Below are 21,007 nucleotides of genomic sequence, written 5' to 3' on the forward strand. Positions count from 1 at the left end.
AGGATTATGTATTAACTAGGGCTGTCAATGTTAATGCATTTACATGTCTGATTAATCTAGAAATTATAATGTGTTACTATTTTTTAATGCAAATTAATCATATAACCAAGTTTGACCCTAATGGCTTTCCAAAAGAAAACAGTTACCCGGCTGTGTGTGATAATGGCACGTTTAGCGATGACTGAGGAAACATCACCAGGTGTGATAAAAAAGCTTCTAGATGTAAAAAAAAAATGGATAAAACCAAAGTTGTGTGCACATCCTACCTTCAAGGGGAACTGTTTTTACAAGAATACATTTGATGTAAGATGTGAGAGAGGTGGCTCAGGCAGCTAAGGCTCTAGGTTAGGGTTCGAGCTCTATCATCTGTGGGTTTCCACACCCCATACTACCCAACCATTGCATGCAGTGCCGGTCTAATTTGAGAGATTTTCGTTAAATGTTAACTTTGGTTAAATTTAAACGTTTGAGATATTGAACGATATTGAACGTTTTATTTAATATCTAAATAATATATATATATATATATATTTTTTTTATTAAATTAATCAATGCAACTGAATGACAAAGACAAAGCAATTTCCCTCTGGGATTAATAAAGTTCTTTGAATCTTGAATCTTGATTTTTGCACGTTTATAATACAAGTAAATCTGAGATCAAAAATTTTAATCGATTGACAGCATTAATATAAATATAGATCAAGCTAGCAAGCACTGCACATTAGCAATGCATTTAAAAAACATATCGTATAATTATAACTTTGTTGACCCCATGAGTATATGAAAGAACCATAAAATGTTTGTGAAACCTTTAAGGTTTTGAGAGGCAGATATATGTATAAATTAATGCCAGAAATAAAGGCGATGTAGATGCACAGATAAAACTTACAGTGACTAGTTTAAGAGGATTAAGGGGAATTTTTGTGTCTTTTAGAGGAAGTCCTCTCAGGTCCATGCTCACAACTGTCTGAAGAGGGGTAGTCTGTTTTGGAGGATTTTTCTCTGAAAATAACAATAATTGTCATTATTAACATAGCAATAAATATCATGAGCGTGCTGTCATATGACAGTCATGAATGTAAAGCTCAACTTAAACACATTCACGTACCCTCACGAGGCTCCTCTTCATCCTCATCCTTCCAGTCATCCAGGTCCTTGGGTGCAAAGTGCATGAGGCTCTGCACGACATGAGTCCCCACCAGCGCCAGGCGTCCAAATGCCCGTTGTTCTATAACGAAGATGGTGAGGGGAGGATGAAGATACACCAGCTCTGGAAGCTCCTGAAACATACACATCACACACTTTAAGCTCCAACACACCTGACATACATGTAATCATCACTGTAATACTCGTTACTGTTCCTTTATCAAGACCTACCACATCAAAATGCTTAACAATCTCACTGAAGTTGGGGTTCTGCTTATAGTCTGCAATCTCTTCCGATTCAATCAACTGCCCTGCACACTCCATGCGAATCTGAGGCTTTTCCACTTCAAAGAGGTTCACACGTTTCAGGTCTCGCAGACCCCAGTACAGGACCTGCCATATTTTAAAAACCACACGGCAGTCTGTAGCCACTCAGAGGAGAATGCAAGTAATGTAACATTCTGTAATGAAAAATTTAGAATTTCCCCATATACTTATATACTTAATCGTTGTACCTCTATCCTGAATTTCCTTAAAACAGGCCGCACTCCTTCTGGGATAATGTAACATCTCTCTAACTCCATGTACTCTGGCTCTCTGGGCTCCACATCCAGTGGCAAGACTGGCTGCTCATGGAATATATACATTACATTTAAAAAGAAAAAAAAAAAAAGAAAACGTGCCGCATCTGTGATAAGCGTTCATTAGAAAAGCATGCACATAAAAATAACACTGCATGGCTTAAAAATGTAATATCTCTTATGTTAACTCAATAACATTAAGAACAGGGTCTGGTGGCTTTGCCTGTATATAAAGAATTCTGTCTTTTCTGACATCAGCACCCTGAAGTACAAACCTCTCCAAAGCCAGAGTAATCCAACTCAATTAGCTCAAAGGCAGCCAGTAGCTCTCCAGCTTTGCTTTTCCCTTTAGTGATGTCAAAGAACTTCAGCATGGGTTTCTTATACGGCTCTTCCACAAATTTCAGCTCCGGTTCAGCGAATGCTCGACCTAGTGATTCTGGACTGCCCTGTGTTAAAGTAATAACAGAACAGTTAAAATATGTTAGGGTTATTGCAATAACTGCAACATACTGTATCAACCTAATTGTAGGATATTTGATATGTTAGACACAAGGTGTTTCCACCCATGAAACTGTTGCTCACTCCATGTTTTTTTTTAATAGAGGTTTTTTCTTTGTCAAACCATTCTGTGTAAACTCTTAAGACTATTGTGTGTGAAAATCCAGGTAATCAGCAGTTACAGTATTTCAGTATTTATCTATGCATTTCTGTTTTTTTTTTATTTTATTTTTTTTATTTTTTGCATGGGTGTGATAAGCTCACAAGTTTGTTATAGTCGTAGATATTGATGATAACCACAGGAGGGTCGTCCCTGAAGTCATCTTTACTGCCTTCCATGAGAATTTGCTCATACATCATCAACTCACACCAGGTTGGAGACAGGGTTTCTTCCAATATCTACAACAGCAATTCAAGCATATGTAATGGATGCTTTCAAAAAAATTTCTAAAAATCTCTTTCACCAACAAAAATAATGATATTAAGAGAAATAGCATCTCTTTAGAGTCTACATACTGTATGAGGAGAGTAAATAAGAAATTGGAAGCCATCTATAGCTAAGTGTTAGAGGAATGAAACACACCTGCGTAACTTGACACTGGGTGGAGAACACAACCTTAGCAAAAGGATCTGAGAGCCCATTATCATCTGCAGCAATGATTCCACGTGCTTGGTAAATGTGTGCACGGAGCTGGAAATAACGACTGTCTGTAGAAACCGCATAAACACATGGAAGTAATTAGCATTACATTATGAAATAAGCTTCCATTAATTGGATATAGGTTATTTGTTTGTTGATTGTTTTAAATGCATATCTACAAATTATTATCATAATTAATTAACCATAATTAACAATTCTGTTTTATGGGAAATATGAAATTTAGAAAAGCATGAATGGTTTGCTTGAAAAATAAGATAACTCTATTTTGGCACTTAAAAAATCTGTTAGATAAAATGCATTGTTTCTTTGAGTCACAAAGGTGTTACAAATGACAATTTTTATGTCAAAACTGTTTATTTTGTATGTGTGAATTTGTGTAAACTGTAAAACTCCTCCCACAGATTTGTCTTAATGGATAAATCAGCCTGCAATTGCAGCTATGTAAATAGTGCAATTGTGTTTGTGCCTATATAGCACACGTCTCTTGTACACAAATGGATTGCATGTTTCCTGAGTGTATAATGTAGCATTATCTGTTTGTTTAATTTTCTTTGGTAAATATAAAAGTGCGTCATCATACTCCCAAAGGCAGCAAAGCCAGTGTTAGTTTAAATTGAGATGTTTCTGCTACTTATGCTCTGTAAAGACTTCATAACGCCTCTAATCTGAGGTGCTGTTAATTGGTCATTTTTCAGGCTGATAACTTTAAATGAACTTCTGGTCTGTGGCAGAGGTAGGTTTTGGTCTCGCCCTCCTGGGATGGTCTTCATGAGAGCCAGTTTCATTATGGTGCTTGACAAATTTTGCAAATGCACTTGACAATACTGTTCTTGCAAGAACCATAACAGAAAGGCTGACCTCTGTGTCTTAAAATAATAACTAACTGTTGTTTTTGTTGTTGTAGCATAATTACCTAATCCCATATGTGTTATTTTATAGTTTTGAAATCCCCAGTATTGTTGTAGAATGTAGAAAATAAATCAGTAAACAAAAACAAAGGAATTTGCAAGTGACCCCACACTTTTGAACGGTAGTGTATATTTATATATATATATATATATATATATATATATATATATATATATATATATATATATAGTGATCTTTAAAAAAAAATTTTGTGTTATAGGCAAACATGTGTGCCTTTGGACAATATTTTTGCCAAAATTAGTGAAAGTCCAAAAATAGACTTTGTCTTATTTTGTTGTTATTATTATTATTATTATTATTATTATTATGTAATTATATACATATTATTATGACGTTGTCCTTACCTTCGACAGCCAGTTTAGTAGGGGGCATGTTTGGAGGTATTGGGGTCCCAAAAGTAGCTGCCTCATATACTGGCCTGAACTCAGAAGGTAGGCTTGTGACACAGTTTTTTGCATACTTGGTGATACCGAGCCACATGTAAATTTCGAGTTTTGCAAAGATCTCACCCAGTGGTCCTCCAGGAGTCTAGAGATCAGTGTTGAAAAAAGTTTTTAAGGGAAATTCAGTTGTTGCTGAGCTTCTTTAAGATTAAGCAATAGAAACAACTTTTGTAATGTTAAACTCTGGGTCTGATATTATGAGATTGTTCTATTCAAAACCACACCAAGAACCAACGCTCTAGCACCTACGGTTCCTCTAATAGTAGTAAAAGAATCACAGGAGTGACATTTGCTTTGAAGTTAAAGCTTGTTATATTCTCTATGTCTGAGGGTTTCACTTGAAGGAGGATGGACAGCTGTAGTGGGTGGCCCAAGCCACTCCCCCCACCAAATCACACACACACACTACCTGACATTACAGGTGATCTACAGATTGATATCTTAGTAATTCCATAAGCTAGAAATGAACCAGCAAGATACCTTCATGTAAAGCGACATGATTTTTCCACAGTTTTTGCCTTTCTCTTCCTCCACCAAAGAGAAAAGGATGGAGTGTGCTGGTATTCGGGCATATGCTATTCTCTTCCCTCCACTCATCATCCAGAGGAACACATCTGGCAGAGTGCTTTGGGGCTGAAGATACATAAAAACAGGACACATCAAAAGTTAAATGCACACACAGCAAATCATGCAAATTATTGACATAACAGACAATCCTTAATTCAAAGGGTTTAATATGAAATGATGCTGGCCCACTCTTCGCAGCTATAACAGCTTCAACTCTTCTGGAAAGGCTTTCCACAAGATTTAGGACTGTTGGAACTGGTTTGGGGTGTGGTGGCCCCTTACTTCCAGTAAAAGGAACTCTTAATGCTTCAGCATAACTTTCCATGATATCCAATGATGTAAACTACAAGAGCTTCTCAGAAGAGTTGAAGATGGTATGGTTGCAAAGGGTGGACCAACATCATATTAAATCTTATGGATTACGAATTGAATGTTACTCAGGTTTATATGCATGTGATGGCAGGCGAGCGAATATTTTTGGTTTCAAGAAGGCATGCCACAATCACCTCTATAACCAGGAAGTGTAGTCTCTTTAGTATGCGCCGGACATCATGGAGCTTCTCTCGAACTGTGCGTCGGGTCACCCTCCTCTGCACTCTCAGAGCCTGCTTGGCCAGAATGAGCTACGAAAAAAGTAAGATTCTGTTCTGAAATCAGTGGTTAATAGTGAAACAATTTGAGTCCTATTAAGTAAAAATGAAGAATGATTCTGTTATGCAAGTACAGCATACTATGTTTCTCTTAATGAAGTTTGTACGGCACTTGTCGAGGTTGTTTGCCCGAGTCTGCCGTTTTCTCTCCAAGTTTGTACCATACTGTCTAGAGAAAAGAAGCACAATATATGTATCAAAAATGTTCTAATGGGTCAACATAAATCCACTCAATGTAGATACCTACTTGCAGCTGGAAAAAAACTCCAACATGAGTTCCACCAAGCGCTCCTTAGCATTACTTCTCGGTCTTTTCAGGAGCATCTCTACCTCATCAAGTCCAATCTCCTAAAGAAATCACCAAAGCAACTTCATTGCCTTGCAGCAGTATTATTTGAATTAGGTAATGTAAAGAAAACTGTAAATTAACAAATAATATAATAGTGCACATGCCAGTCTGTCAGCCATCTTCCATAGCCAGTTGCAGTTGTAGTAACGGAAGGTGTGGTCTTCAAAATAGTTCCACACATAGAGGCAGGGTTTCTCACGAAGAAGGGGAATACAGCGGAATGACCTGCAAAAAGAGGTCAATAATCTAGGTAGCGCATACTGTATTCAGAAGGATTCCAGCAAGAACGAGTTTGATGCAAACAGCAAATACCACTTGTATCCATCTATCTTTCATGCAGCCTTCCTACAACGTTCAAACATTTTTTGGGGTCTATTATGGATAAAACAGGGTATCACAGCTGTATGTTACAGGAAATCCACGTAACTTAGCAGATTAATCTGCAAACTGTTATGGTGAGGAGAAACCACACAAGAACAAATCGAACCTGGACCCAGGAGGTTCAAGGCGACAGTGCTGCCACAGCTAATCTTGATTGGTCTATTTTTGATTCTGTTCCTCTTTTTTTTTTTCTTTTTAAATAATAACCATGAAAAAAATAATTATGGGATTTTTGCAACAACCAAAAATATATATTATTTAAATTTGGCAATGGACTAATTGGTGTAAAAGCAGCCTTAAGAATCAAAAGGGCAACTTGACTCTTATGGCGTTTTTTCACTGGGGTCCATAGAAACTCTTTTATACTGATAAACAAACACTACCACTCCAGGGTACAGTTTGCCTAAGAGGGTTTAGTACAAGGACTGATAAGCCAAACTAAACATTTTAGAGAATTGGTGACTTTTTAACTATTTATTACCAGCCCGGTATAATTTTTTTCTTAATTTTTTTCAAAGTTTTGTTTCATCATTATATGTTGAAGAAATTTTAGGAGCGATGATCTGTTACCCATCATATTCCGTGGGTTGTGTTCTCCTGGGTACTGTAGCAGACTGGTCCCTGGAGCCCGGCACAGCCAGCTCTTGTCTCTCCAGCTCATCCTCGGGTTCTAACAGAGGCTGTCTATCTTCTGACACATCCTCCTGACCACTGCCCTTCTCACGCTTTACTTCCACATCTGATGTTTTGCCATAGTTTCCTGGACAAGTGGAAAAACAAATGGCCAAAGTACAGTATTGGTGCTAATTTTTTTTTTATGTTATACATACAATACAGTTTTTGTTTATGCAACATGAAAGTGACCAGTTTGCTTTCCTAAAAAATTCAAATTGCTTACTTTAGCAGTTTTGGAGAGATAATTTTATTTGTCCTGCAATAATGGCCATTTTTTAGCGTTATACTGTCTCGCTTCAAACGATAATAATTTAAAATGCTAAAATTTATACCAAAATTGGTGTAAGCTTCTAGAAGCATACTGTATGACCTGTAAAAATTGTTGCTTATATTGTTTTTTTTGTAAAAGCTTAAAAATCTAAAATTCTGTAGTCGCTGAAACCATGTCAAATTCATGTTGCAATATCTTAACAATACCATGGTTTGGCTAAAAGCATAATCGTGCAGTATGTTTAGGGATGTTTTAATTTTATTTCTTGTTGATTTTTTTTCAGACATTAAGCCAACATGTTTTTATACGCCATCTGTAAAACTAATTATTGAAATACTGAATTATTTAGATACAACCCAAGGCTAAGAAAAAGTGATTGAATGAACTTGCCATGACATTCATACAACATATGATCATTCATGAGTACATACAGTATATATGTTGAAAATCTATAGAAAATTGGATCCGTAAATATTTGGACTTTGACAAAGTTATTGTTCTTTTACCTGTCTACCAAAATAGATTGGAGCTTGGATTAAATAATTAATATGAGGTTAAAAATGCAGACCACAGAATTGTTTAAGAATGAAATCTCTTTTTCATATGTTGATACGTTGTCTCCCTTTCCTAGGTGTAAGGGCCATATTTCATTCTTGTGATTTGTTGTTGTGTTTATTTTATAGTATTATACTTGTAAGTTGTATTGTGAGATCATCCCACAGTTGTGTAGCTGCATGTCTATCACGCACGTTAGTTGTTTAGTTGTTGTTAAGACACGGAAGGATACAGAAAGGTGTGGAGCACACAAGCTTTTGACTGTGATACTGTAAGCTAAAAGATACGGTAAAATGAGTTGTTGTAACTGTAATCTATCGAAGCTACAGAACACAGCAAGCAACTTGTCGTGACTACAGTGGATTTATGCAAGAAACTGTAACAACCGTTGTACTTTGATGTTGAAAATAAAACAAGAGACAAAGAAATCATCGAAACGTCTGGAGTCGTGAGTAACACTGTGTAACAAGAAAGATACGCGTCAGAACTTGTGAATAACATTGTTTTATGTGTATTATTTCTTTATTATTTTACATAAAATAATAGTTTGTAAATGAGGTTTAAGTGTGCAATTTGCAATTGGAATGTGCTGCTGTTAACTTGCACTATACAGTATGGCCAAAGCAATGTGAAGACCTGACCATCACACATCACCAACACTTTCAGTTCAATAGCATGGCCTTTAAGTATTTAATATTAATTGCTTACTGGATGAATAACTGAATGAACTAAAATCCCTCTATCATATGCAATAAAATATATCATGTAGAACGATAATTGCAGGATTATCTTATTTCAATAAGATGAGTTTATTATGGTAGTAATGCACTGTACAAACCTCTGGAGGCAGTGTTATGATCTGGGGTTGCTTCATTTGGTCGGTTCCATGCTCAACAACTTTATGCGGCAATAAATTGCATGTAGTAAAGTTCATACATAAATTGGCCACCACATTGTACACAATACTCAATTGTTTACAACATCTTAAAATGTAAAACGCTTTTTGGTCAGTGTATTTCTGTAAAGCTGCTTTTTTTCTATTGTTGTTTAGATAAACCATAAATTTTTGGCCAAAAAGAGCAGCACCAAATTAAAATTATTGAAATTGAAAATACATTTGGTATTTTAAGCTTTGGTGAGATAAAAAAAAAAAAAACATCTGAAGTAAATAACTAAAGTATTGTTTCATCAGATTAAATACAGAGAATACACCAGAAGACGTTAATAAAGAGACCAGATTAAAGTGAAAAGCCTGCACTTTGTGGTCATACTCATTATTTAATGTTATATCTTAATATTTTGTAATAGACTTTAATGAATATGTCAATTTTTAAATATGTATATACAGTATATTTAGATATTTTGGCTTTAATTCATACCTATAGATAGCTCAAAGGTGACGTATTTGGAGCCAATAGACGGATCGATCATGGTCACCTCAAAAAATGAAGCAAACAGCAAGAACTCCTCTTTTTCCCCTGTGAAGTTCTGCAAATTTAAGTTAAGTATTAGAACATTTCTTAAGTAACAAAGACCTACACACACTGGCCACTTCAATAGGAACAACTGTACACCTGCTCAACTGATCAATCCTCTGCCCAATCAGATTCGGAGGTGCTTTCTGAGTTATTATGGGCTGATGTCAGATCAACCGAGTCTTTCCATTTTCCTCTAATCTCTTTCATCAAAAAGATGGTTTTTGAACCATTCTGCATAAACGCTAAAGTTTAAAAAAGCCATAAGATGAGCAGTTTCCAAAATACATTATCAAGAAACATGCTGCAATTATAATCACTATGTTTTTTTTGTTTTTTTTCCCCCTATATTAATGACTGATGTCAATCTAAAGCTCTTTACCTGTGACTGATGATTTAACGCATTCTCATGCTACCCCACAATTGGTTAATTGGATGAATGAGCAGAGATACAGCTGGTTCTATTAAAGTGGCTGAACGTACAGAGCAAGCAGCTGGTGGCCCACAGCCAGTCTTTCTGGACCAGATTAAAGGTTAGAAATTAAGATGCATTTCAACAAAACAGCTTTTCCATTTAAAAAAAGGGTCTCCATTCTTAAGCTTTCACACTAGGTGGTAAATTGTAAAAAGGCAGCTATAATTGCTTTACAATGCCTGACATGTGTTTGCCAGTCGTATGTCATAATTGGAAGAAGCAAGGAACAGATGTGGTATTTGAATAGAAGCCACTACTGCATTTGAATTAATCAATTAATATCAAATAAAGAGATTAGTCCTTTTCTAGTGGGTATCGATAGTAATAAAAGCTGAAACATTTCTGTGAGTGCACTTCATTGGACCGGATCTGTGATTCTGGAAATGGAATTCAGATATGACTGTTGTCAGTGTCTTAGATAACACAAGAGCATGAAGCCACTGGGTCAGCTGGTAGGATATTAAAGAGCACCACAACCACATCCAGGCAGGTAGTCCTGCTTAAGATTACCATAATACAGATCATTTCTTTTCTCTGGTGTGCAAACAACTATGTCCCTCACAGCACCAATCTTGCTTAGGATGATCTCTACATTATTGCTCCCAGTTGGTGACCTCTCCTGCATCACCAAGCCACCTGCAAATCTTAATAATAACCAGCCAGACTTACTAAACACCCACCTTCTCCAGTTAAATTGTTCCATTTTCTCCCTCTTTCTCTCTCACTCACCTCCTACCTTTCTTTAAGAGAACTGTTCCGCACCAAAAATCTCTGGACGCATCTCTGTCTTCTGCCCCCTATGGTTGAGAGCTCTACACCTGTAAGTGGTTGCCACCCTAGACCATTGCAACAGGCAATAGCCCACAAGCTGGTCTGGGACCTGCAAGTGATTAAGAACAAGATGCTACCCCACTGACAACTGCAGAAAGTTACCACCATCTCGTTCTTTGACATCTGTTGAGGTGCCCAATGCCACCTGCTCCAACAAACCCTGGCCAGTGACATCAAGGCCTAAATCCACATGTTTTAGTGTCCAGCCATCCAGTATGGCCGACCAATAGAGGACTAAGCCCATATCTTAGCCTATCCCATGCCAGTTTACACAGGCGCAAGACGTATCTTGTTTGCACACAGCAGGCTTTAATAAGTCTATGTATGTGCCTACTTACAAGGATTATCTTTCCAAAGAGAATAAGACAGGGTGGAGTGAATTTGCAATTAGTGCTAGGAGTTATTTAAAGCTTCTTTATTTTTCAATGAACACTGAGAAGAAGTAGCCGCCAAGCTTCCCCATTCCAGACACGGTCACTGTTTCAATCTACTCTGAAATACTGGGTCCCAGCTCCTGGTCAAGATCATACCTACATCATAGTGGTGTTCAAGCCCGATGGAAGCCTTAGTCTTTAAAACTATTGGAATAAATCTTCAAAATAAATCTTGAAATTTGATAACTACCCCTTCTGGGGGTGGATGACCTTGTGCATCACTTAGGGCAAGCTTAGCTGATCTTTGCCCTGCAGCTAAGAAAAGGGTACTGGCAGGTGGCACTAAACCAAAGTGAAAGTCTAGTCTAAGACAGCTTATAGCACCACTAATGGTCACTGACAGTACCATTACCTTCCAGCGCCCGAGGAGTGCCTGTCCTCCACTCTCACTACCAAGTCGTCTTGCCATATCTGAATGACATCATTAACACTTAATCCCACAAATGAACTGACCACCTATGTGACACCTATGAAGACCCAAATATTTGAAAGTATCCACAACTTACCACCAAAAAAAATGTGCCTTTTTTGTGTTGGCAGAATACTACTGTCAATTTCTAAAGCTTAAATGTGTAGCTTCTGCCAAACCACAAAGAGTCATTTCAATCAATACACAACAAATACACAGCAGGACTGTTCATTTAAAAGGCATTCTTAATTTAACGGACAGTTGTGTGGGACTGAGAGTATTGTAAGTGATAAAATGGGATTAAGTATTGTGCGTTGTGTGCTAAAATCTAAGAATTATTCTAAAATTCCCCAGTTCAATAAATATATTTATTTCTGTTGGCGTTCATAAAAATGTAGTTAAAGGGTCCTGGTATGGAGATATAAGGTGTTTAAATGAAAAACATGTTTGACCTCAGGAAGAGGATGAATCTCCTCCACTTCAACAGTGACAGCTGCCGGAACCTCAGATGTGGCCTCCTCAGACTCCTCTGAAGTACCACCGTGACCCTGCGTACCTGAATGGTATGACGAGATAAGAACAGTTTTAAAATGTTTCAAACTATTAAACAAGTTTAAAACAAAGACAAGAAACAAAAATAAAAACAGAGTGCACAAGTACCACTTGTATAATCCACACAGAATAATTTGATTGAACATCATAAATCGGGCTTCCTTCATAATTATCGTTCCTTGAACTGTTAATATTTCATTTAATATAATAGAAAGTACACATTATCCAATTATTTGTTCAGACAAGAAAACAAATACTTCTTGTATTTTAAAATAAATCAGTGTCACACAGTATATCATGCTTTATATAGGGCCTATATATATATATAACATTTTCAAAAATTGAAGGGGACTCAATATATATATATTGTGTCCCCTTCAATTTTTTAAAACTTAATTGTTAGATAAATCCATTTCAATGTTGATTTTACTGACTTATCTTCTGGCCATTACGTACACACAATACCCAGTAATTATTACACAAGAACAGTTTTTTAAATTGTTCATATATTTAAAAAAATATTTTTTTAGTACTTTGCAGTAATTACACTTTTGTGACATCTAGGTCAGTCTTTACAAGCTTTCCACATCTAGATTTGCGCAGTTTCTTCCATTCACCCTGGCAGTCCAATCACACTAGATGGTGGATTGGTGAAGTGCACAGTTGTTCTATGGCCTAGTCTGACCTTGTCTTGGTTCTATGGTCATCATTATGCTGAGAGGTAAATCTTTAACCCTGTATCTTTATTGGGACACCAGAGCTCAATACAAAATGTATGTTGCTTCCAAGTGGCTTCTGTTTTATTTGATCATAAAAGCTTGATTAAGTGCATCATATGGTTGTTCTCCTCCCTTCTCTGCATTTCTTCCCTTCCCTGTATTTTGGACCGGCACTATGCAATGACAAAGTTCTTTCTTTCTTTCTTTCTTTCTTTTTTTCTTTCTTTCCTTCCTTCTTTCTTTCTTTCTTTCTGTCTGTCTGTCTGTCTGTCTGTCTGTCTGTCTGTCTGTCTATCTATCTATACATCCATCCATCCATCCATCCATCCAGGAGGAGAGGTTAGAGTGGCCCATTTATTTCTTGGTCACCCGATCAGCCAGAATCCTGGTTGGTATAAACTCGGTCTGTTTCACAATGATGAAGCTCACTGCACTCCTGGTACATTCCAAATTTTTTTTTAATATTTAAACACTTTTGCCTAAAACTATGTCCTGACACTGTTCCTAGATGTACAGTATATAAAGAGTTCCCCAGGCTTCATAGTTTGGATGTGCATTTTTCATGGTGGGACCTTATACACACACACCGGTGTGTTCTTTGATTAACCATGTCCAGGTAACTGCAACTACCCCAGGTGGACTCCATGGAACTTCTTGGAATTAGGTTCTAAGAAAATCTCAAAATAGCAACATCAAATCCACCAATGCTGTGTCTGAATATTTATCTAGATTTGATATTTCAGTTAATATAATGGCAAACATTTTTCAAAACAAGCATTGTTTATCTTCATCAATGAGAAAGCAATTAAGCCACAATTTAACTTGAAACTTAATTTCGTTCATTTGTCTTTTATTCTTACCCTCGTTGTCTTTTGTCTTCTTTTCTTTGGACTTCTTGCTTTTCCGCTTTAAAGTAAGTCTGCTCAAACTGCTCTTCACACTGGCAAGGGCTTTGCTCTCCACTGCAGCAGCAGCAGGTGATGAGTAAACCTCCACTGTCAGAGACAGCAGCACTCTGCCTCGGTAGAAGATGCCATCACTCAGGCCCTCATTCAGGTCACGGTGGATGTCACGCAGTGTGGAGTTTTGAGGTGACCCATACAAGTTTATCCATGATGGCCCAAAAGTTGGATTGAACCCTACAATATAGTAGTAGTGAAGACACCAGGTCAGCAAGGGAATGGAACGTAAGAAAGAAACAAGGCTGCACAACATGCTTTAAGAGTTTAAAAACAAAGCATGTTTCACAATCTACTAACTTAAATCCTAGCATAAGCTATTTTATTCCATGAAAATGCAAATTTATAAGCAGATACCAGGATGGCCTGAAAGACATTAAAATAAAGGTTAGAGCTGACTGAAAAGTTTAAAAGAAGAAAAAAATGGAAAAAATTAGAGAGGGGATAAAACAATGGAAGACAGCAAAAAACAGAAACGCCGCAATACAAAAGCAAAATTCTTAGAATGTAGTGCAATGTGGTCTTGAGAATATTACCATTTCTGTTGGGGTTTGAAATTTGCTGGAGGTCAAGGAAGTGTGTGGCCACAGCTACGTCCCCAATGTTGGCATCATCAAGGACCTGGACTTTGATTCGACGAGCAAGGGGAGGAAACTGCTCAATAAAGGAGATCTGCTCGTTCCACACTGGGGACTTGGTGTTGCTGTCCACTGACGTCTCTCCCTAAGAACAACACCTTACACTCAATCCAATCACCTCTGTTACTTTGAAAACCAGGGTAGGAAAAGTACTGGCAGCTTACATTGTTTATTAAATTATGCTTATTGGATTTTTAAAAAATTTGTTTTATGTTATTAAAACACCTTTTCTAGTGGGAACTGTTAGTGTTGTTTTTTTCAACCAAACTCTTGGTGTTTCAACTATGTTACTAATTGCTGAGAATGCTGTTGCCCAATAAGGAAACATAGATAGCAAACATGTGCACCACAGCCCATTTAACAAACAGACCTGCTTTTAGGGTGTGTATGTACGTTTGGAGAAGGCAATGGTACACAGATGTACGTACAGTATGTGTGTATTATAAACTCAAAATAAAAACTGGTCCCAGTCATGCTTCATAGAGAACAATAGAAATTGCTTCCTACAGAAAGCATTTGAGTCATGACAACTGGTCTTACGACACATTCTATTGGCCAAAACACTGTATTGGTACTGGTTCTATTTTTTTATGTTATACATATAATGCAGGAAATGTGTGTGATAAAGAGACTACTTCTGAGGTTTATGCAACATGGAAGTGACAATCTTGCTTCCCTAAAAGTTTCAAGTTGTTAACTTCAGCCGTTTTGGAGACATGATTTTATACGTGCCTCAAAATGGGAATTTTTTACCGTTAACCTGTCTCGCTTTAAACAATAATAATTTTAAATGCAAATTATTCATATTTCTTCGAGTATTGACACCAAAATTGGTGCAAGCATCCAGAGGCATGTGACCTGTAAAAGTTGTTGCTTAAATTAAAGCTTACCAGTTTTTAACAGCGATTAAAAGATTTAAAAGCAAAAAATCTGTAGTGTCTGTAACCATGTCCAATTCATGTCGCAATATCTTAATAATTTAGCATTTTAAAACAATACACTTTTTTTTAGGTTTATGTCTTTTCATATAAAATTTTAATTAGCCAAGTTTCATCTGAATAATATTTAAGATCTTTGAAAGATTTGAATTCAAAAAAGTTACGGACACTACATTAAAGGGCATTAAGCAAATGTGTTATCTGAAAAAATATAAATGTGTATCCATATTTACAAAAAACGAAGCATGGCTCAAGAGATGAAAAGCATTAGTTATAATGAAAAATGGCTATTATATGATCCTATCTAAAAATTCAACTTTTTTTTTTTACCTAGGTGAGACACTTTTTAGCACCAATACCATGTTTTGACCATAAAGATCCAGCTCGTAATAAAATACAGAGACAAAATAAAGGCACATAAACGTCGCATTGCACAGCTGACTTAACCTTCCCAAGTGTTCTGAAAACACGAGTCATAAATATTAAAGGTGTAACCTAAAGGGAAGCACCTGCTGGCCAGCGAATGTGACCTGGACATAAGGGTCAATGAAGACTTTTTTATCGCCCATCATTTTGGAGAAGCTTCCTAGAAAACCAGCGTTCATGCTGGGTAGGTCCTCAGCTCTGTAGATCTTCAGAAGGAACTTGGCCCATGGTCGTTCCACTGGCATCCTCTTAGGAAGCAATAAGTTCCTGTGTAAAAGAAAACCCTTTTGTTATCCTCTGCATTAAGCAAGCAAAATCCAAAATAATATATAAGCAATTTTAGCTGTCAGTGGAAGTGCTGTAAAAGGAATCAATAGTAGAGGAGCAAAAAAACATCAGAGCACTTTTTAGCACTCTCTCTCTTACTTCTCAATGTCATCATTTTGACTACTGGCAGGAGGCAGGCTGGCAATTCCCATAGGGTCCCCCTTCATTATAACACTCAGTGTGCACTTCACATAGCCCTTTATCCCTGAGCGTGTGTCCTTAGGGTCTGTGAGTGGAGCCCATTTCTGGTAGAAACGGTGGTCTTGGGGGAAAAAAGGACAGGGAGAAAAACTATGAACTACTTGATGACTAATAATTATAGTTAACATGCTTTTTCCTACAGTGTCCTCTAATTAGCACGCAAGTTGATGAGTTAATTACGTTTATTAAAGTAGACACCATACTGTTATCTCTCTACTAATGTCATCCATTTTAGTGGAATCAGGAAACAACAGACTGAGATAAGTGTTTATCATGATTTGTTTTTTTACATTTATAGCACACTATCAACATTTTAAGATATTGAGTTGGTATTCATGAACAAGTCATCTAGAGTGAGTCGTTACCTGACTGCTGGTAAACTGTACTGATGTCTATCTTAAAAGAGCCAATGTGGGTCATCAAAAACGCAAGCATCTTTTTGTGAACAACCTGAAATCTCAAATTGGTGATTTACATGAGCATTGCTTTGAACTATTTCAAAAGTAATTGATTCCAATACATCTCTTTACACTATGGCCAACTTACAGAAATCTGAATAACTTTATCAAAGAGCACATCTTGGGTCTCCTGAAACTCAAACATGAAGTTCTGAAAGAAAAAACAAAAAACAAAAAAACATAAGCAGTGATCTAAGGAAAAAGCTACCAATACCCAGACCTCCACATTACATTTTTTAAGTTATGTACCTCATTAAAGAATGGACAGTTGGTGGATTTCTGGGTGGCTGTATGTTTCTTCTCATCTCCTACAGTGATGTAAACAGCTGGATTGATGTTTACACCTACCAACTTCTGAGCCTCTATCACATTGATATTCACCTGAAGAAGGATACCAGATTAACATCGCAACAATCTTATTCACCAGCTCCATATAGCAAAGCTCATATCAGATACATTAATAACATTCACTTTAATGGAAAAAACTAAACAACTTCTATAATTATTATTAATGAGCTCTTAAGGAACTTACCTGGAATGACTTGACTTTTGGGGCAACTGCAAGTTCATGCTTTGATAGAGGTACACATCGGCTATAAAATAAAATTTCAATATCCAAAAAATATTTATAGAGGTTATAAAGCAGGCTCGGTATAATAAAATATATATACCTTTTATAGGTTGTATTATAAACCTGAGGACAAAGACGAGACATTTGACCTCAAATAATAAAGTACTTAAGAACCTTTGATATTGATTTGATAGTCATAGATATAGATTTTAATGTCTTATTGCCAACAATTCTGTTAACTCTAATTAATGCAGATAATTAATTTAATAAATTAAATAAATAAGTTTTAAAAATCTATTGTTTCTTCAACAGTAATGAAATTATTTTTGCAAATTTTATGGTTTAATACTGTTTTTTCAGGATTTAATAATACTGTATGTTGAAAAACACTAAAATCTTCTTAGGGCATTTTTTCTTTATGTCACTCCTTAATCCATTTAAGTACTTTTTTTTTTTTTTTTTTTTACTTTTTGTATAAAAGAACCTGTGGCTGTTATCACATATCGCATCTAATGAAATCACAAAGGAACAAATATCAAACACATTAATATAGACTGTTAGGAAACACCTGTGGAGTGGGGTGTATGTCATATTGGTACAGTCCATGTCCGAAAAATCTAAATCGTCATCATAGTCATCGTCATCATCGTAATCATCTCCATCTTCATTGTCGGTCTTTACCAAACTGCGGCCAAGTGACCTGGCTTCTTTATCCAGCTGCTGTGGCCGCAAGTTTCTTAAAATGAAATTAGTATGAAAATATAAGGACCATGCAAATAAATTAGATATATAATACACTACACACACTACCAGTCAAAAGTTTGGGGCCCCATCTAATTCCTCTGTCTTTTCTAATTTATATTTAATGTAAATGTAAATCAATGCTGAAGACGTTCAAAATATGCACAAATCAATTTTGACAAATTGATCTTGAGATGTGTCTGCTACTTACACTCCAAACTTGGGTCCAAACCTTTGACTGGTACTGTATATATTGAATAGCTATACATACCCAGGTTCAAGGAAGCCTGTGTTTCTAATCACAAGACCTGCTCTGTAAAGATAAAAGATTGCACAAACATGCTCATAAAAAAACCTTAATGTTAACCAAATTAAATGTAAATATATTGCTTTAAATACAGAAGAAAATAGACAGATATATTGGATAAAATCAGATTGATGGATGGATGGATTGATGGATGGATGGATGGATGGATGGATGGATGGATGGATGGATGGATGGGTGTGTGGATGGATGGACGGATGGATGGATGGATGGATGGATGGATGGATGGGTGTGTGGATGGATGGATGGATGGATGGATGGATGGGTGTGTGGATGGATGGATGGATGGATGGATGGATGGATGGGTGGATGGATGGATGGGTGTGTGGATGGATGGATGGATGGATGGGTGTGTGGATGGATGGATGGATAGATGGATGGATGGGTGTATGGATGGGTGTCACTCACTCATCACTATCCTCCACCTTAAGGAAGTCTTCACTGGTCCAGTCCCCAGCTGCACCTTGTACAGGATGGTACCTCACATCCAACTCCACATATATCTAAAAGCAAAAATCAATAAAAAAAAAATTACTGTTGGTGTATTTTAAGACACAAATATATTTTTCAGAAAAATAAAGACTATAATAGTCACTAAATCTAATGCAGGTCGATGTAGTCATCAGATGCAGTAGATGTCAGGACGGATCAAAAATGACAGCTAAGTTTGGGCAAAAAGAAAGGTAATAACTTTGCTTTGCCCTTAGGTAACTCACATCAGTCAGGCTGTAGTTGCTGTCTGTGAGAGGCTCCCTCAGGCCCAGCCTACCTGCTGTCACCGCATGCTGGAGACTGATCTCCAGCTTCCCCAGCAGCCTGCAAAAGAGTACACACAACCACACACACACACACACACATACTCAGACAATACAACAATGAATAAAAATGAATCATAAAAAAATCATGTAGACAAAAAAATGATATTCTATCTATCAAATGGCTGCTATAGCCATAATTATAACTGTCCTGAGACAAAGTTTGAAAGACAGCATTAAACATTTCACTCAAACGGATCTATATCTACAGACTGACCTGTTACTGAACATCTTACTGCAGTTGTACACACTGATGGTGAGTATTTCATTCTGCACCACTTTTCCATAGTGTGGCCATCTGAAATGCTAGACGGTCACAGATGTCAATAAAGTGAGGTGTAGAAGCAGTTGTTTTTCACCTTAAATCATTTAGTTCTTTATTGCAGTTGTTAAACAAATGCGGGTCCATAGGGTTTATAATCAGATCAGACATAACATTATGACCACCTGCTTAATATTGAGCAGGCTCCACCAATTGCAAGGAATTTAAACCAGTGGACCAGCAATAGGGTGATGGGCAGCCAACGCTCACTGATGCACATGAGGAGCGAAGGCTGGTCCATGTACTGTACTGTACTCTGGTCCAGTAGAAGCGCTACTGTAGCTTAAATTGCTGAAAAGGTTAATGCTGGTCCCCATCCAAAGGTGTCAGAACACACAGGTTTACAGGCTCCACACGGAGGGCTCTACTCAATATAGCAGGTGGGCATAATGTTATGGTGTTTTTATAATATATAATATGTTACATTAGTTACAGTTATAAGCCTATCTACTGGGTCAATTAAACCAAAGGGCTATTAAAAAATAACAACTTAAGTCACCTGAGATTTTAACAAAAAAAATACAAATATTTTGGTGTTAAATTCTTAATTAATAAATTAAACAATATGTTTGTTAAATTTTTCAAAACTCATGCGTCTTACATTGGTGCTGACAATAACTTTAAATGACAGGTTTACCTTAATTTTCTATTTATGATGCATTAGTGTTGTATAGATAGATTGTGAGCTGTATGTTTTGTTTATTTTTTTTCAACAGTGAAAGATTATGCAATAATTGTGTGGTAAAGCAGTTCCTCCTCGGTAAAGGTAAGTCGAGGTGATGTTAAGGAAATAAATCCTGCTTTGCGTCACGACACATTACACAACCCCATCATTAATTATTTTCATACCCCGTGCCCTGCGATAGATTGGCACCCTATTCAGGAAGTACCGCGCCTCGTGCCCTAAGCCTCCTGAGATAGGCTCCAGGTCCCCAAGACCCTGAATACAGGATAAAGCAGTATAGATGATAAGTGAGTGAGTGCACACCCCGTCTTGTTTGTAAATGCTTTGTGTCGAAAGAAGAAAAAGTAAAAAAAAAAAAAAAAAATTATGAATAGAAATATTCATAATATTTTAAAATGCAATAAAAAATATGATGGTATTATTTATTATTTGAATATCAGAATGGACAGGATGAAGCTGTATTGACGATGAGTGAGTGAGTGAGTGAGTGAGTATTAACATGGATCACTGGACCCTGTCCTTGCCTTCATAAAGAATCCCTATACAAAATGAGTTGTCTGTTGTAATAGCTACCATAAGTTTGTTGATTTAAAATACATAGCTATATAAGTTAAGAGTGCTAGGGGAAGAAAAATATGTCATCCTACATATAGTAAAAAAGTTACTAAAAACAGTGAAACATTTTTTGCATGATGAAAACAATCAAAATTGCTTTGTGCATCTGACTAGGTTTAAAACATACAGATTCTCTGCATTTGTTAAATCTCAACATTTGTTAACGCAAGTTAAAATTTAACTTCAGGAAAATATTGCACATTCATTCCAGAGTGCACGTTGGCCGCTGGCCATTATTGATATGAACACACACTAACTAAAGGGTGCCTGGAGTGACTAAGCCCAGAGGGGAGCGGTTTGTGTAAGGAACAGATCCACACCTCTTCCCTGTTAAAAGCCAAACACTGGCACTTTTAAATCCACAGGACAAACAATAGAGAA

General features: G+C 36.7%; 1 protein-coding gene across 1 annotated transcript in view; it reads right to left on the reverse strand.

The window, feature by feature from the left end:
- Nucleotides 1-21,007, reverse strand: part of LOC128511411 (fer-1-like protein 4) — a 34,289-nt gene that overhangs the window by 12,432 nt on the left and 850 nt on the right. Inside the window, exons 3-31 of the mRNA XM_053484271.1 lie at nt 19,222-19,310; nt 18,906-19,005; nt 18,598-18,692; nt 18,136-18,177; nt 17,692-17,859; nt 17,085-17,145; nt 16,802-16,933; nt 16,641-16,703; nt 16,460-16,544; nt 15,993-16,155; nt 15,650-15,833; nt 14,101-14,287; nt 13,466-13,744; nt 11,787-11,890; nt 9,090-9,198; nt 6,780-6,969; nt 5,933-6,053; nt 5,727-5,827; nt 5,561-5,648; nt 5,336-5,452; nt 4,743-4,895; nt 4,164-4,347; nt 2,812-2,936; nt 2,493-2,627; nt 2,003-2,176; nt 1,662-1,772; nt 1,378-1,539; nt 1,109-1,280; nt 890-1,002 (exon numbers count right to left, since the gene is read on the reverse strand). Coding sequence (XP_053340246.1) covers nt 890-1,002; nt 1,109-1,280; nt 1,378-1,539; nt 1,662-1,772; nt 2,003-2,176; nt 2,493-2,627; nt 2,812-2,936; nt 4,164-4,347; nt 4,743-4,895; nt 5,336-5,452; nt 5,561-5,648; nt 5,727-5,827; nt 5,933-6,053; nt 6,780-6,969; nt 9,090-9,198; nt 11,787-11,890; nt 13,466-13,744; nt 14,101-14,287; nt 15,650-15,833; nt 15,993-16,155; nt 16,460-16,544; nt 16,641-16,703; nt 16,802-16,933; nt 17,085-17,145; nt 17,692-17,859; nt 18,136-18,177; nt 18,598-18,692; nt 18,906-19,005; nt 19,222-19,310 — 3,807 coding nt within the window. The remainder of the gene's footprint in view (nt 1-889; nt 1,003-1,108; nt 1,281-1,377; nt 1,540-1,661; nt 1,773-2,002; nt 2,177-2,492; nt 2,628-2,811; nt 2,937-4,163; nt 4,348-4,742; nt 4,896-5,335; nt 5,453-5,560; nt 5,649-5,726; nt 5,828-5,932; nt 6,054-6,779; nt 6,970-9,089; nt 9,199-11,786; nt 11,891-13,465; nt 13,745-14,100; nt 14,288-15,649; nt 15,834-15,992; nt 16,156-16,459; nt 16,545-16,640; nt 16,704-16,801; nt 16,934-17,084; nt 17,146-17,691; nt 17,860-18,135; nt 18,178-18,597; nt 18,693-18,905; nt 19,006-19,221; nt 19,311-21,007) is intronic.

The sequence above is a fragment of the Clarias gariepinus genome, chromosome 23 (assembly GCF_024256425.1).
Source record: "Clarias gariepinus isolate MV-2021 ecotype Netherlands chromosome 23, CGAR_prim_01v2, whole genome shotgun sequence".
Lineage (NCBI taxonomy): Eukaryota > Metazoa > Chordata > Actinopteri > Siluriformes > Clariidae > Clarias > Clarias gariepinus.